Source organism: Mirounga angustirostris, unplaced genomic scaffold (assembly GCF_029215605.1).
Source record: "Mirounga angustirostris isolate CCGP_5_RB_7025 unplaced genomic scaffold, mMirAng1.0.hap1 SCAF_2, whole genome shotgun sequence".
Lineage (NCBI taxonomy): Eukaryota > Metazoa > Chordata > Mammalia > Carnivora > Phocidae > Mirounga > Mirounga angustirostris.
The window spans coordinates 106,703,309-106,716,218 of record NW_026991710.1 but is presented as its reverse complement, the minus strand read 5'-3'; the positions used below and the strand labels follow the sequence as shown (position 1 = coordinate 106,716,218).

Below are 12,910 nucleotides of genomic sequence, written 5' to 3'. Positions count from 1 at the left end.
GGTCTCCGGCCGCACTCCGTGCTCACCCGGCCTGTGACCGCGCGTTTCTATCTCTGGCACCCGACCCCGGGTGGAGTCTCCAAACCCAGCAGATCCCTGCGGTGCACTCCCGCGCGGCTCCTCCTGGGGGGAGGAAGGCTAGTCTCCCCAGATCTGCTGCTTGTTGGGTCCCTGCTGGAGGAGCAGTGGCCCGACTGTGCTGCGGATCACGGTTTATGGCAACCCCGAGCTGAGAGCCTGCGCCTGGGCTCTGCCTCTGCAGCCGGCTTCCCTGCTCCGTTACCTGGGAGCTCTGCCACTCTCAGGCACCCCTGGTCTTTCTGTGACCCCAAGGGTCCTGAGACCACACTGTCCCAGAGGGTCCCACCCCCCGCTTAGCCACCAGAATGATGTCCCTCAGCGGAGCAGACTTTTAAAAGTTCCGATTTTGTGCTCCGTGGTTCTATCACTTGCCAGAAGCGGCCGACAGAGACCCCTCCTCCGCCGTCTATCCTCCCGAATAGCGCCTCGGATTCACTTCTCCGCATGTCCTATCTTCCAGAAAGTGGTCGCTTTTCTGATGAGAGAGTTGTTGCTCTTCTTTTCTTTGATCTCCTGTTGAGTTTGTAGGTGTTCAGAATGGTTTGATCCCTATCCGGCTGAATTCCTGAGAGGAGACGAATTCCAGGTCTCTTACTCCTCCGCCATCTTGCTCCGCCCCCTTTAATTTATTTATTTGACAGTGAGATAGAGAGCACAAGTAGGCAGAGCGGCAGGCAGAGGGAAAGGGAGAAGCAGGCTCTCTGCTGAGCAGGGAGCCTGATGCGGGGCTCGATCCCAGGACCCTGGGATCATGACCTGAGCTGAAGGCAGCTGCTTAACCAACTGAGACACCCAGGTGCCCCTAATTATTACTTCTTTAATAACACTGAATCAGAGGTCTCAGTCAGTGCAGAAAGGCAAGAAAAGGAAATAATAGGTACAAGAATTGATTAGAAAGGGGAAGAAACCTAGCATTAATCACAGATTATATACCTGTGTGTGTAAAACAACAACAAAAAATACCCCACACAACTTCCGAGTGTACATACAGATTAGCATTTGTAATAGGGTTTAACAAAGTTGTTGGATATAAAATGAAAATATAAAAATTTAAGTACTATTATGGGTTTGCATTGTGTCTCCCCAAAATTCATATATTGAAGTCCCAATCCCCAATACCTCAGAATGTTACTATATTTGGAGACAGGTTATGTATGTATGTATGTATTTATAATGTATTATTTGTTTCAGGGGTACAGGTCTGTGATTCATCAGTCTTACATAATACCTAGGGCTCATTACAACACATACCCTTCCCAGTGTCCATCACCCAGTTACCACCCCACTCCCCTCCAACCCTCAGTTTGTTTCCTATGATTAAGAGTCTCTTATGGTTTGTCTCCCTTTCTGGTTTTGTCTTGTTTCATTTTTTCCTCTCTTCCCCTATGATCCTCTGCCTTGTTTCTTAAATTTTCATAAATATCAGTGAAATCATCTGATAACTGTCTTTCTCTGATTGACTTATTTCACTTAGGATAATACCCTCCAGTTCCATCCACGTTGTTGTAAATGGCAAGATTTCATTTTTTGATGGCTGTGTAATATTCCATTGTGTGTGTGTATATATATATATACACACCACATCTTCTTTATCCATTCATCAGACAGCGTCTTTATAAAGGTAATTAAGATTAAATGAGCTTGTTAGGGAGGCCCTAATCCAATTTGGCTATCTTTATAAGAAGAGAAACAGAAAGAGGACCATGGGAAGACACAAGGAGAAAGACAGCTATGTACAAGCCAAGGAGAGAAGCCATCAGAAGAAATCAACCCTGCTGGACACCTTGACTCAGACTTCTAGCCTCTAGAACTGTGAGAAAAAAATTTCTGTTGCTGAGGCCACCCAGTCTCTGGTGCTTTGTTTATGGCAGTGCTAGTAACACACACCTATATCTAAAGCCCCATACACTCACAATTTTTTAAAAATTATTTTGATGGTAAGTTGCAGATTATCATGTTCCTTACCTTTAAACACTTCCGTGTGAATTTTCTAAAAATAAGAATATTTTCTTGCAAACCCAAAGTACAGTTAGCAAAATCAGAAAATGTAACATCAATACAGTATCGTTTACCTAATCCACAGCCTGTATACAAATTAATTTTCCATTTAAAAAGGTTTTTCAATGTATTAAACTAGAGCTACATATAGATCAAGAGGAAACACACACGTAAAAGGAGTAACTTTAAAAATAGTCTATTAGTGAATAATAATATGTACGTTTTACCTTTTCAGGTGGCCTACAGGGTTCTCCCAGGACCAATTTGTAGACATAAAATGAGGATGAGGATAATGATAGTAACTACACTTCACAGCATTGTTTTGAGAATTAAGTGAGTTAAACTGCAAAATGCTTAGGACAATATCTGGAACACAATAAGCATTATATAACTATTCTAGCTTTCTGGCCTCATTATTTTATTTTCAATTGCCCTCATGAACCTTATCATCTAGGTACACTGAACTACTACTACTCCTTAAGCCATACCTCTACGTATGTTTTTTCCCCTCTGCTTAGAATGTTCTCTCACTATCTGGAGGGAAAAAATCTATTTACAGAGATTTAGCTCTCCAAGGGGCTACATCTGATCACTTTAAGCATTTAGGTATCCTTCTTCTATTGCATTCCTGGAACCTATGCACATTTCTATTTAAACCATTAACTGTATGCATTCAATGATATGCTATGAATTTGGAAACAGGTTCTACCTTATTTTATTTGTGTTGCTGTAATCTAGCATAGATTAGGCATTCAAATATTTGCTGAATAAATGAATGTAACAAGTAACATCAATGAAGACTGTACCAAAATTCTGATTTGGAGATTTATATTTATTTATGTATTTATTTTTAGGGATTTTATTTATTGAGAGAGAGAAAGCATGGAGCAGGGGCAGAGGGAGAGAGAGAGTCTTAAGCCCAACACAGAGCTCAAGCTCACGACCCTGAGACCATGACCTGAGCAGAAATGAAGAGTGAGACGCTTAACCAACTGTGCCACCCAGGGGCCCCAGAGATTTATACTTAGAGCACATCATTTTAAACAAGTTTTCATCCTTGGAGTTAAAAATTATTTACTTTTATTAAAACGTATTACAACAAATAATGACATATGTCAGTGGCTTGTGACAGGATTTATTCTACTTAACCTAATATTGATTTAGGATAGACATACTCATCCAATCCCTGCCACCCCTCTCCACCTTTCAAACAATATGTTACAGGAGTGGAAGGCATTTCTATTCTAATAACAGAAGAGGAAGAAACTTTTGCTGGATGATGGCTGTTTTGGGATAGGAAAGGATATAAGACAGAGCACATCATGCATTTATTTTAGTAAGTAAAACAGATGACCTGCCTTTCAGCCAAAATTTCTCTAATATTTGAATAAATTATATTTGAATATCAAAGATACTGGAAAATTCAATTAAACTCGTAAATAATAATATAAAATACCTGCATCATCATGCGTCTTCTAACTGTGTCAAAGGGATAAGAGAGAATTCCAGAGCATGTGGTCACAACTTGAGCAATGAAAAAGGAGACAAGAAATGGGGTTTCCTTTGGTTTTGGTAATAAGCCCTAGAAAAGAAAAACATGTCAAATAACCATCTAAATTTCCCAAATATCTTAAATTCTTAAGTCAAAGTATAACTTCCTATAATGAAAGAGGGTTCAATTATACTTAAAATGCAATAAAACACAGTTGGATGTGGAAAGATTAAAATAGTATCAGGAGATGAATAAGAAAGAAATATGCCACACATGGCTTTACTTTAAAAGCATTCCTGAAAAAAGAAAGCATACTTGCTATTACCAGAGATTTGTTATTAATGGCAAACACTAGGGGAGATAGCTGCCAGTGACCAAAAAAGTTTTTAGCTCTCTTCAGAGTTGAAAAAAAATTAAATAATGCCTGACATTATCATCAATAGGTATTTGATAAGCATCTTTAAAGCTCTAAGCTAGTGAAGAAACACTCCTAAATTTCATAACTACTACAGGTGATAATAGAGAAAAACAGAGGGAGAGCATACATAAAGTTTTCCATGACTAAATAAACATACATAAGAACTGTTAATTTCCATTAACTTAATCTGTCTAAAAAATACACAAGAAACTGAAAGTAACATGTCCAGACCACAATAAAAATGACCTTCAATTACATTTATACTAATGAGGGAAGGCCAAGACAATATGTAAAACATATAAAATTTCCCTCAAGTTTTAATCTTATTTATAAACAACACTAATATTAATTTCACTCCTTCCTCTTGGAAGTGACTGAGAGCATGGGATTTTTGTTTGCCACTTAACACAAATTGCTTAACTATTCCTAGGTTGTTTATCTTTAAAAAGGGAGATATTAAAAGCTATCCTAGGTTATTGCAGGGACTTAACAAAGTTCCTAGAACTAAGTAGTAACTCAAAATATGGTAGCCATTATTACAATCTTCCTCTTTCCTACTTTATGGAAATTCTGTTAAAATCTGAAATGAAAAAACAAATTGCAGAACCTGGAGAATACAATACAGAATCTAACAGTGCCCAATAGATAACTGAGCTGTAGTAGCATTTATTACATTTAACTAATTAGTTATGCCTTGCCTACTTTCTAAAATGATGAGATAGTAAGCTGATTATCTGCATGTAAGAAAGTGATAATAAAATGAATGTAAAATCAGAAAAACTGTTAGAAGATGCCTTTCTATATGCTAAAGATTTGATTTGATTATGATGTAAGCCTAATTAGCATGTTTTCTATTTGAAACATGATGTATAGTGAGTCTTTCAGTTGCAAACAGCACAAAAACTTAATGTTTGGGTTTATGCTTTATATCTAAAGTCAGATCCATAATAGAGTTATAATTCAATAAGGTTATGGCAAAGTCACAATTAAACAGGATTCTATGTCTCTTATTTCATCATTTATTTTGATTTCTATAATTAAAAGCGAAAGTTCATATCTGCTGAACAAACTACTAATTAAAACAATAAAAAGAAACAAACCATGTATTCAATATATATCAGTTAAAGCCCCAAATTACCTTAACTGTGTCATATGCTCCAAAATAGGAGGCTCGGTACACAATGATACCCTGAACTGAAACACCAAATCCTTGGTACAAACCAACAATTCCGTCTGATTTTGCTATTTTTATAATACAGTCACCTAAACCCTTGAATTGTCGCTCTTCAGGACCTAAAATAAAGCCATTTAAAACGTATTAGCAACATTATATATCAGATAAACACTTTAATCAAAGTAAATTAATCTTACAGATTTAAAATATCTGAAACTGCCATTTAGAAATTTTTCTAATAAAAAAGGACACAAATCAAAATCCTCCCATTTCTTTAAAGAGAATTAAGGTTTCAAATAATATTTTAAAAGATTTTAACTCAAAATATTAACCTTATAAAAACAGTCTAATTCAAGCAATTTGACTGGCTTAAAACATTTCAATAAAATTACCAGAAGCTACTAATTGGAATTCAGAAAATGGGAATGAAAAATTCTATGACTTGCTTCAGTTGAAAGGCAGAAAGACAGATACAGTAAAAAGACAAAGTTAAAAACCAGCAACTTTAAGGATCATTAACATTTTAGATGAGTTATATTTTTCTAGTGTTTGCTGGTTTTGATTTTATTTTCCCTTCACCTAGAACTCTTTGACAATATTTTAAAAATATTGTATGTAGAATATAGTTTTCAAAATAAACTAAATTCTCCCAATCCTGAGAGAATAGAAAATTACAGAACTGAACTAAAAACAAGATATAGGAGTTTTTGTCACTTTCTTAACAATAACAAGAATATTTGAACTGCCAGTTATACATGTTAGATGGAACTCATTATTTACATCTTAGCTCAAACTGCCACCCTTTCTGAGGCATTTTCTCTAATCACTCATCTAAAATTGATGTCACTCCCTGCTCCTAAATATCTTTGCGTGTCATTTATTGCTAAATCACAGTATATTTTGGTCATTCATTTTTTTATTACTTGTGTCTTCCCCTAAACCATAAGGTACATGAGCATGAGCTCCATGTTTTATATGGGGTGTCTATGTGTATGTCTCTCATCTTATATCTGAGGCAGGGTCTGGGTCCCAGCAAGCACTCATTAAGTATTTGTTGAATAAATCTCTGCTTTCTTAAGAAATTCCACTAAAATGGTAATAAAAGAACAAAACAAGTTTAAAGCCATATAGGCAAGAACAGTACATGACAGAGAATGAAATCCACAAATTTTAGCAAGATGGAAAGCAGATGGAGGAGTGGTAAGTCAGAGCAGAAAAAAGCTGAAACCTACGTTCTTGCGGAAGGAAAAGCAACCCATTTTACCCCAATAACCTCAGAAAGACTTAGAAATTAGACGAAATAAGTATTGTTCTTATAGTGAACGCAAAGTAGCATCTGGATGCTCAAAACCTCATCCTTGAGCACCAAGTGACTTACTCCTCTGCCATCCTCAGAACTGAACACAAGGCTCCAGACTGAAAGGGGCCAAGTGAGTTACTTCCACAATTGCTGAAAAAAGCCTCACAAGATATATCATTGTGAAACGTCAAAACCATCAGGTACATAAAGTAATTAAAAAGAAAAAAAGTCATACACAAAAGTTAGGAGATCAGTTACTTAAGAGCAATATTAGAACAAGAATCCAGAGAAATGCTTTCAAAATTGTGAAACAAAGTAACTTTGAAGTAGAATTTTACATATGGCCAAATAGTAAGTAAAAGGGTAAAACAGAGACATTTTTAGACATGCAAGATCTCAATGTATCTCCTATCCACTCTTCTCAAAAAGCTTAGAAAGCTATTAAAGAATATCTACCAAAACAAGAATATAACAACAACACAGGAAGATGTGATAAATAAAATAAGGAAGGAGATAGGAAAAGGGAATCTCTAGGATGAGAGCTGTACATGTAACCTAGAGAGGAGCCATAGTTGAATACGGAATAACAGGAATAAGTTCATGGAGGGATAGAAGAGGTGGCTCTCTAGGAAAAAACTAGAAGTAAGTTACAAGAAGTCTTTGTATTTGCTCTTTTGTTACTACAGTGTTGGCCTTCCCCTTCCTTCTTTTGAGGGAAAAGAAAAACGTAGTAATCTTTAGGCCCAAGACTCTACCATTTGGTTGCGGGTAAGATTTTTAGAATGTATTTCAAGCTGTCATTATAGCATAACTACAATAAATAATGCTTCACTCAAAACACGAAGGGAGAGTTAGTATTTTTGAAAATGCTATACCTTTTCCAATATCAGCACCTAATCGGGTTCGGGCAAAGTCTAGCGGATAAACTACACATAAGGATGTTGCTCCAGCAGCTCCACCAGAAGCCAGGTTTGCCAAAAACCACCTCCAGAACTGAAACATATTAATTAAAAAGTGGTTACTATAGAATCTGTTTAAAATTCTTAATTTTATAAAGGTTAAGAAGCCAGATTCAAACTGCTTTTATAAAGTAAACATTTATAATAATGTATATTATCCAAAATATTTCCCTTCATGTCCATGAAGGCTTTGTTTCTTTCCAGGCAGTCTGGGAGATAGAGTTTAAATGCTGATATACAGAAATTCTAAGATATTTTAACTGCCTCCAACAAAAGTAGCCCAAATTAGCAAATGAGGCCACATAAGATAATCATCTCTTTAGGCTATATAAATTTTTTGTTAATACTCATGTTAGTTAGTTAAAACATCAGACATCTATGGAGGCTTTAGTTGTACCCTTTTTTTGGTATGGGGGGCAATAATACTTCATGCCATATTTTCACTTTGCAATTTTAGTAGATATTTAAACAGCTCAAAAATATATTATTTTCAACTGCTGACATGAAAATTGGCAGAAATCAATTATAATATATTTGAGCAACATGTAACTTAGGCCTTACTGATCTACTACTGGTTCACATGGGCTGTTGAGGTTCTTTTTGATAAATATTTAAAATGTGCCCTGCTTAGGTCCAGTAAACTGCTTTTCAATATCTAGAGCTTACTGGAGAAGAAAGGAATATTTGAATTGGAGTGGTTATAGAAAATCTAGGGTACAAGGCCACTGTAACCATTTAAAATACATGAAAATGAATAATATTCTAGTCAAGTTCAGTTTCTCGCTTTATTCTCTAAGTCTCAGCTTTGGAACTCTCAATTTTCTCTTGGCCTAGAAGGGCTTTCCTATCTTTTTTAAACAAAAAGTTACTGATGTATACTCTAATTCAAATTCAACTTCTTCCATGACACCTCTGATCTCTAAACCTATCCAAAACTGTGTGTAATCATCTCTCTCCATAACTACTTCAGATCTCAGAGAATTAAAGGTGAATCCTGTGACCAATATGTAAAATATGTCAACATGTTTCAGATTCTCATTTAAATAGTATTTACAATCACTTTCTACTTTCAGTTTATAAGTATTTGTATTCGTTTTATCTTACCTCATAAGGACTATAAATTTCTTTTTTTTTTTTTTTAAAGATTTTATTTATTTATTTGAGACAGAGAGAATGAGAGAGACAGAGAGCACATGAGAGGGGGGAGGGTCAGAGGGAGAAGCAGGCTCCCTGCTGAGCAGGGAGCCCGATGTGGGACTCGATCCCGGGACTCCGGGATCATGACCTGAGCCGAAGGCAGTCGCTTAACCAACTGAGCCACCCAGGCGCCCAGGACTATAAATTTCTTAAAGTCAGGATTATTGTTATTTAAGAGTTTTACTGAGATATATTTATACACCATACAATTTACCAATGTAAATTCACCATACAATTCAATGGATTGTTAGTATATTCAGACTGTGCAACCATCACCAGTTTCAGAACATTTTCATCACTTCCCCCAAAAAAGCCCTATACCCACTGGAGTGACCAGAAGTCACACAACATCCTCCCCATCCCCCTGAGTCCTAAGTAACCATTAAGCCACTTTCTGTCCCTAGAGATTTGCCTATTATGGACATGTCCTACACATGGAATAACACAGTATGTATCTTTTGTGAATGGCTTCTTTTCATTTAACATAATGTTTTCAAGGCATATCCATGTGGTAGCAGGATTAGCATTTCATTCTTTTGTATTGCCAAATAATATTCCATTATATGGATTTACCACATGTTATTTACCCATTCATCAGTTCATGGACATTTTGGTCGTCTGCAATTTTTTGAGGCCCAGATTCTTAATTCATCTGTTTATTTCACAAAACAAGTCATGGGCCTTGCCCAGAATAATAGTAATGCATTCAATAAATACCTGTTTAATGAGGTACTAGTAATCCCACGTACTGTCCTCAGACTCTCATGGCTCCTTTTCAGTGAAACTCCTAGGTTTTGTATGGGTACCCATGTTTCATAATCACCCAGAGATAATTAGATCAGGAGATTGCATCTGACCCCAAGGTAGCTAATCCATAATCTAGTAGATAATCTGTAACTTGGTAGAAAAAGATGAGCAGGACCAGAGTCTATTTCTTAGGAATTTGACTCTAAAATTCTATGCCAATTAACAGGAAGGACAGAAATGGAAAAGATACTAAATAACTATTTTTAGGTCTCAGTCCTCTTTGAAATTGTTGCAAGCAATAGAACCTCCTCCAATAAAAATCACATATGTATAAACACTTTTAGTGGTTTAAGGTATTCCTCAAACATTCATGGATCCCAGGAAGGCAGATTAATGACTTTCTGGGTAGATTATCATATAATTTATTATTCAAACCATGACACTTCTGACAGTGGAAGTGGGGCTTTGGAAAAAATGACACAGGCAGGCAGAACATGTGTAAGTAGTATGGCCAACCTTCTGATGGAAGAAAGGAAGGGGGAAGGAAGAAAGAATGAAAGGAGCAAGGAGAGGGAGAAAAGAAGTATCTATGTTATTATAATCTTGCAAGTGTTCGTATAACAAAATCTATCCTTCCACAATTAAGCTTGAAAATAAAACAGACCAAGAGGAGGTGGTGTATTAGTATAAATCAGAGTTTCAGTTATTGTAAGTCAGTAATTTCAGATATTACTATATTGTAAAAGGAGAGAAATCAGGGAGGGAGAGGAGGATGAAAGAATCTGAGGGTTTTGGAGGAAAATAATCTTGTTTATTTTCAACTGTAGACAAATAGATATCGCATTAACAGACTCGATGCACTGAAGAACAAATGCCCTAGAACTGAAGTTTTTCTAACAAAGTTTGTCTGGGCATGAAATAGAGCTGGGAGAAGTTCTAGTCTTCCTTGTCAAGGGTTGTACTGGAAGCTACTAAAACGTGGCAGAGAAACATTTTGTGCCCAGGCTCAGCTAAGGTTCACTCAGTCTAGTCACCTCAGCTGACAGAGAAATAGAGTGCAGTTGAAGTTGATCTGAGTTTGGGAGTTAGAAAGACCTGAACAAATGATTTGGTCAAGTGCTCTCACCTCCGAGTCTTGTTTTCCTTACCTTTACATTTAGGATAGAAATAACTACCTCAAAGGGTGAGGTGAAAATTCAATGAAACAATATATAGGAGGCATATAGCTCCCCATCATGGTTATTACTACTACTATTATTTTTTTTTTTAAAGAAGGCTCTACGGCCAGCATGGAGCCCAACATGGGGCTTGAACTCACGACCCTGAGATCAAGACCTGAGCCAAGATCAAGAGTCTGATGCTTAACTGACTGAGCCACCCAGGCGCCCCGCCACCCCCACCATGGTTATTTTTAAAAAGCTTCTTATTTTGAAAAAATTGCAGATTCACATGCATCCTAAGAAATGATACAGAGAGAGTCTATAAACCCTCCAACTAATTTCCCCTAATATCTAGCATAACTATAGTAGAGGAAATCAACATTGATGAAGATTATCTTATTCAGATTTCACCAATTTTACATGCATTTGTTTGTGTGTGTATTTAGATATATGCAGTTTTATCACATATGCAGATTCACATGACCACCGCCACAGTCAACAGTTCCATTATAAAGATCCCTCAATGCTACCCTTTTACAGCCATAACTACCTCCCTCTCTTCTAGCAACCACCACTATGTTTCTATCTCAATGATTTTGACATTTCAAGAATGTTATATAAATGAAATCAGAAAGTAAATCACTTTTGAGTTTTTTCACTTAGCATTCAAAGTTGCTGCTGTATCAAGTTTATTCTTTAAAAAATTATAAAATATACATAACATAAAATTTATCATTTTAGTCTTTTAAAAAAAGATTTGAGAGAAAGAGCATGTGGGGGGAGGGGCAAGAGGAGAGGGAGAGAGAGAATCTCAAGCAGAATCCCTGCTGAGCATGAAGCCCAACATGGGGCTCTATCTTAGGACCCTGAGATCAAGACTTGATCTGAAACCAGGAGTCAGGCACTTAACCCACTGAGTCACCCAGGTGCCCCCATTTTAGCCATTTTTAAGTCTATAAGTCAGTGACACTAAGTACATTCACAATAACATAAAAACATCACTCTTCTTGGGGCACCTGGGTGGCTCAGCTGGTTAAGCATCTGACTTCGGCTCAGGTTATGATCTTGGGGTCCTGGGATGGAGTCCCGAGTCGGGCTACCCACTCAGCAGGAAGTCTGCTTGTCCCTCTGCTCCTCTCCCGGTTTGTGCTCTCCCTCAAATAAAGAAATAAAATCACTTAAAAACACCCAACACATCACTACTCTCTACTTCCAAAACATCATCCCAAATAGAAACTCTGTACCCATTAGATAAAACTCTCAGTCTTCCTTCCTCTTAGCCCCTTATTCTATTTTTTGTCTCTATGAATTTGCCTGTTCTAGATACCTAAGTGGGATCATACAATATTTGTTTTATCAAAAGTTTGTTCCTCTTTATTGCTGAATAGTATTTCATGGTGTGAGGCACCATAGTTTAACCATTCACCTGTTGAAAGACATCTGGGTTATTTCCAGATTTTGGTCTATTATGAAACAAGCTTCTATGAACATTGTGCACACTGGTTTTTGGTGAATTTGGTCTATTATGAAACAAGCTTCAATGAGCATTGTGCACACTGGTTTTTGTGTGAATGTAAGTTTTCATTCTCTGGGATAATGCCTAAAAGTGTAACTGCTGGGCTGTATAGTAAGTACACATTTAGTTTATAAGAAACTGTCATCCTCTTTTCTAGAGTGGCAGTTAACATTTTACATTCCCACCAGCAATATAAGAATAATCTAACTTCTCTACATCCTCACCAACATTTGGTGTTGTCACTATTTTACCATTCTGACAGATGGACAGTGATAGCTCATGATGGTAGATCAATCACTTTTTTTTCTTTTTAATTTATTATGTTATGTTAATCACCATACATTACATCATTAGTTTTTGATGTAGTGTTCCATGATTCATTGTTTGTGTATAACACCCAGTGCTCCATGCAGTGCATGCCCTCTTTAATACCCATCACCAGGCTAACCCATCCCCCACCCCCCTCCCCTCTAGAACCCTCAGTTTGTTTTTCAGAGTCCATATTATCTCATGGTTCATCTCCCCCTCCGATTTCTGCCCCCTTCATTTTTCCCTTCCTACTATCTTCTTTTTTTTTTTTTTAAACATATAACGTATTATTTGTTTCAGAGGTACAGGTCTGTGATTCAACAGTCTTACACAATTCACAGCACTCACCATAGCACATACCCTCCCCAATGTCTATCACCCAGCCACCCCATCCCTCCCACCCCCCCCACTCCAGCAACCCTCAGTTTGTTTCCTGAGATTAAGAATTCCTCATATCAGTGAGATATGACACATGTCTTTCTCTGACTGACTTATTTCGCTTAGCATAATACCCTCCAGTTCCATCCACGTCGTTGCAAATGGCAAGATCTCATTCCTT

General features: G+C 37.0%; 1 protein-coding gene across 1 annotated transcript in view; it reads right to left on the bottom strand.

The window, feature by feature from the left end:
* SLC25A31 (solute carrier family 25 member 31) overlaps positions 1-12,910 on the bottom strand; it is a 41,295-nt gene that overhangs the window by 14,734 nt on the left and 13,651 nt on the right. Inside the window, exons 3-5 of the mRNA XM_064583173.1 lie at positions 7,339-7,456; positions 5,128-5,282; positions 3,536-3,661 (exon numbers count right to left, since the gene is read on the bottom strand). Of these exons, the coding sequence (XP_064439243.1) occupies positions 3,536-3,661; positions 5,128-5,282; positions 7,339-7,456 (399 nt within the window). The remainder of the gene's footprint in view (positions 1-3,535; positions 3,662-5,127; positions 5,283-7,338; positions 7,457-12,910) is intronic.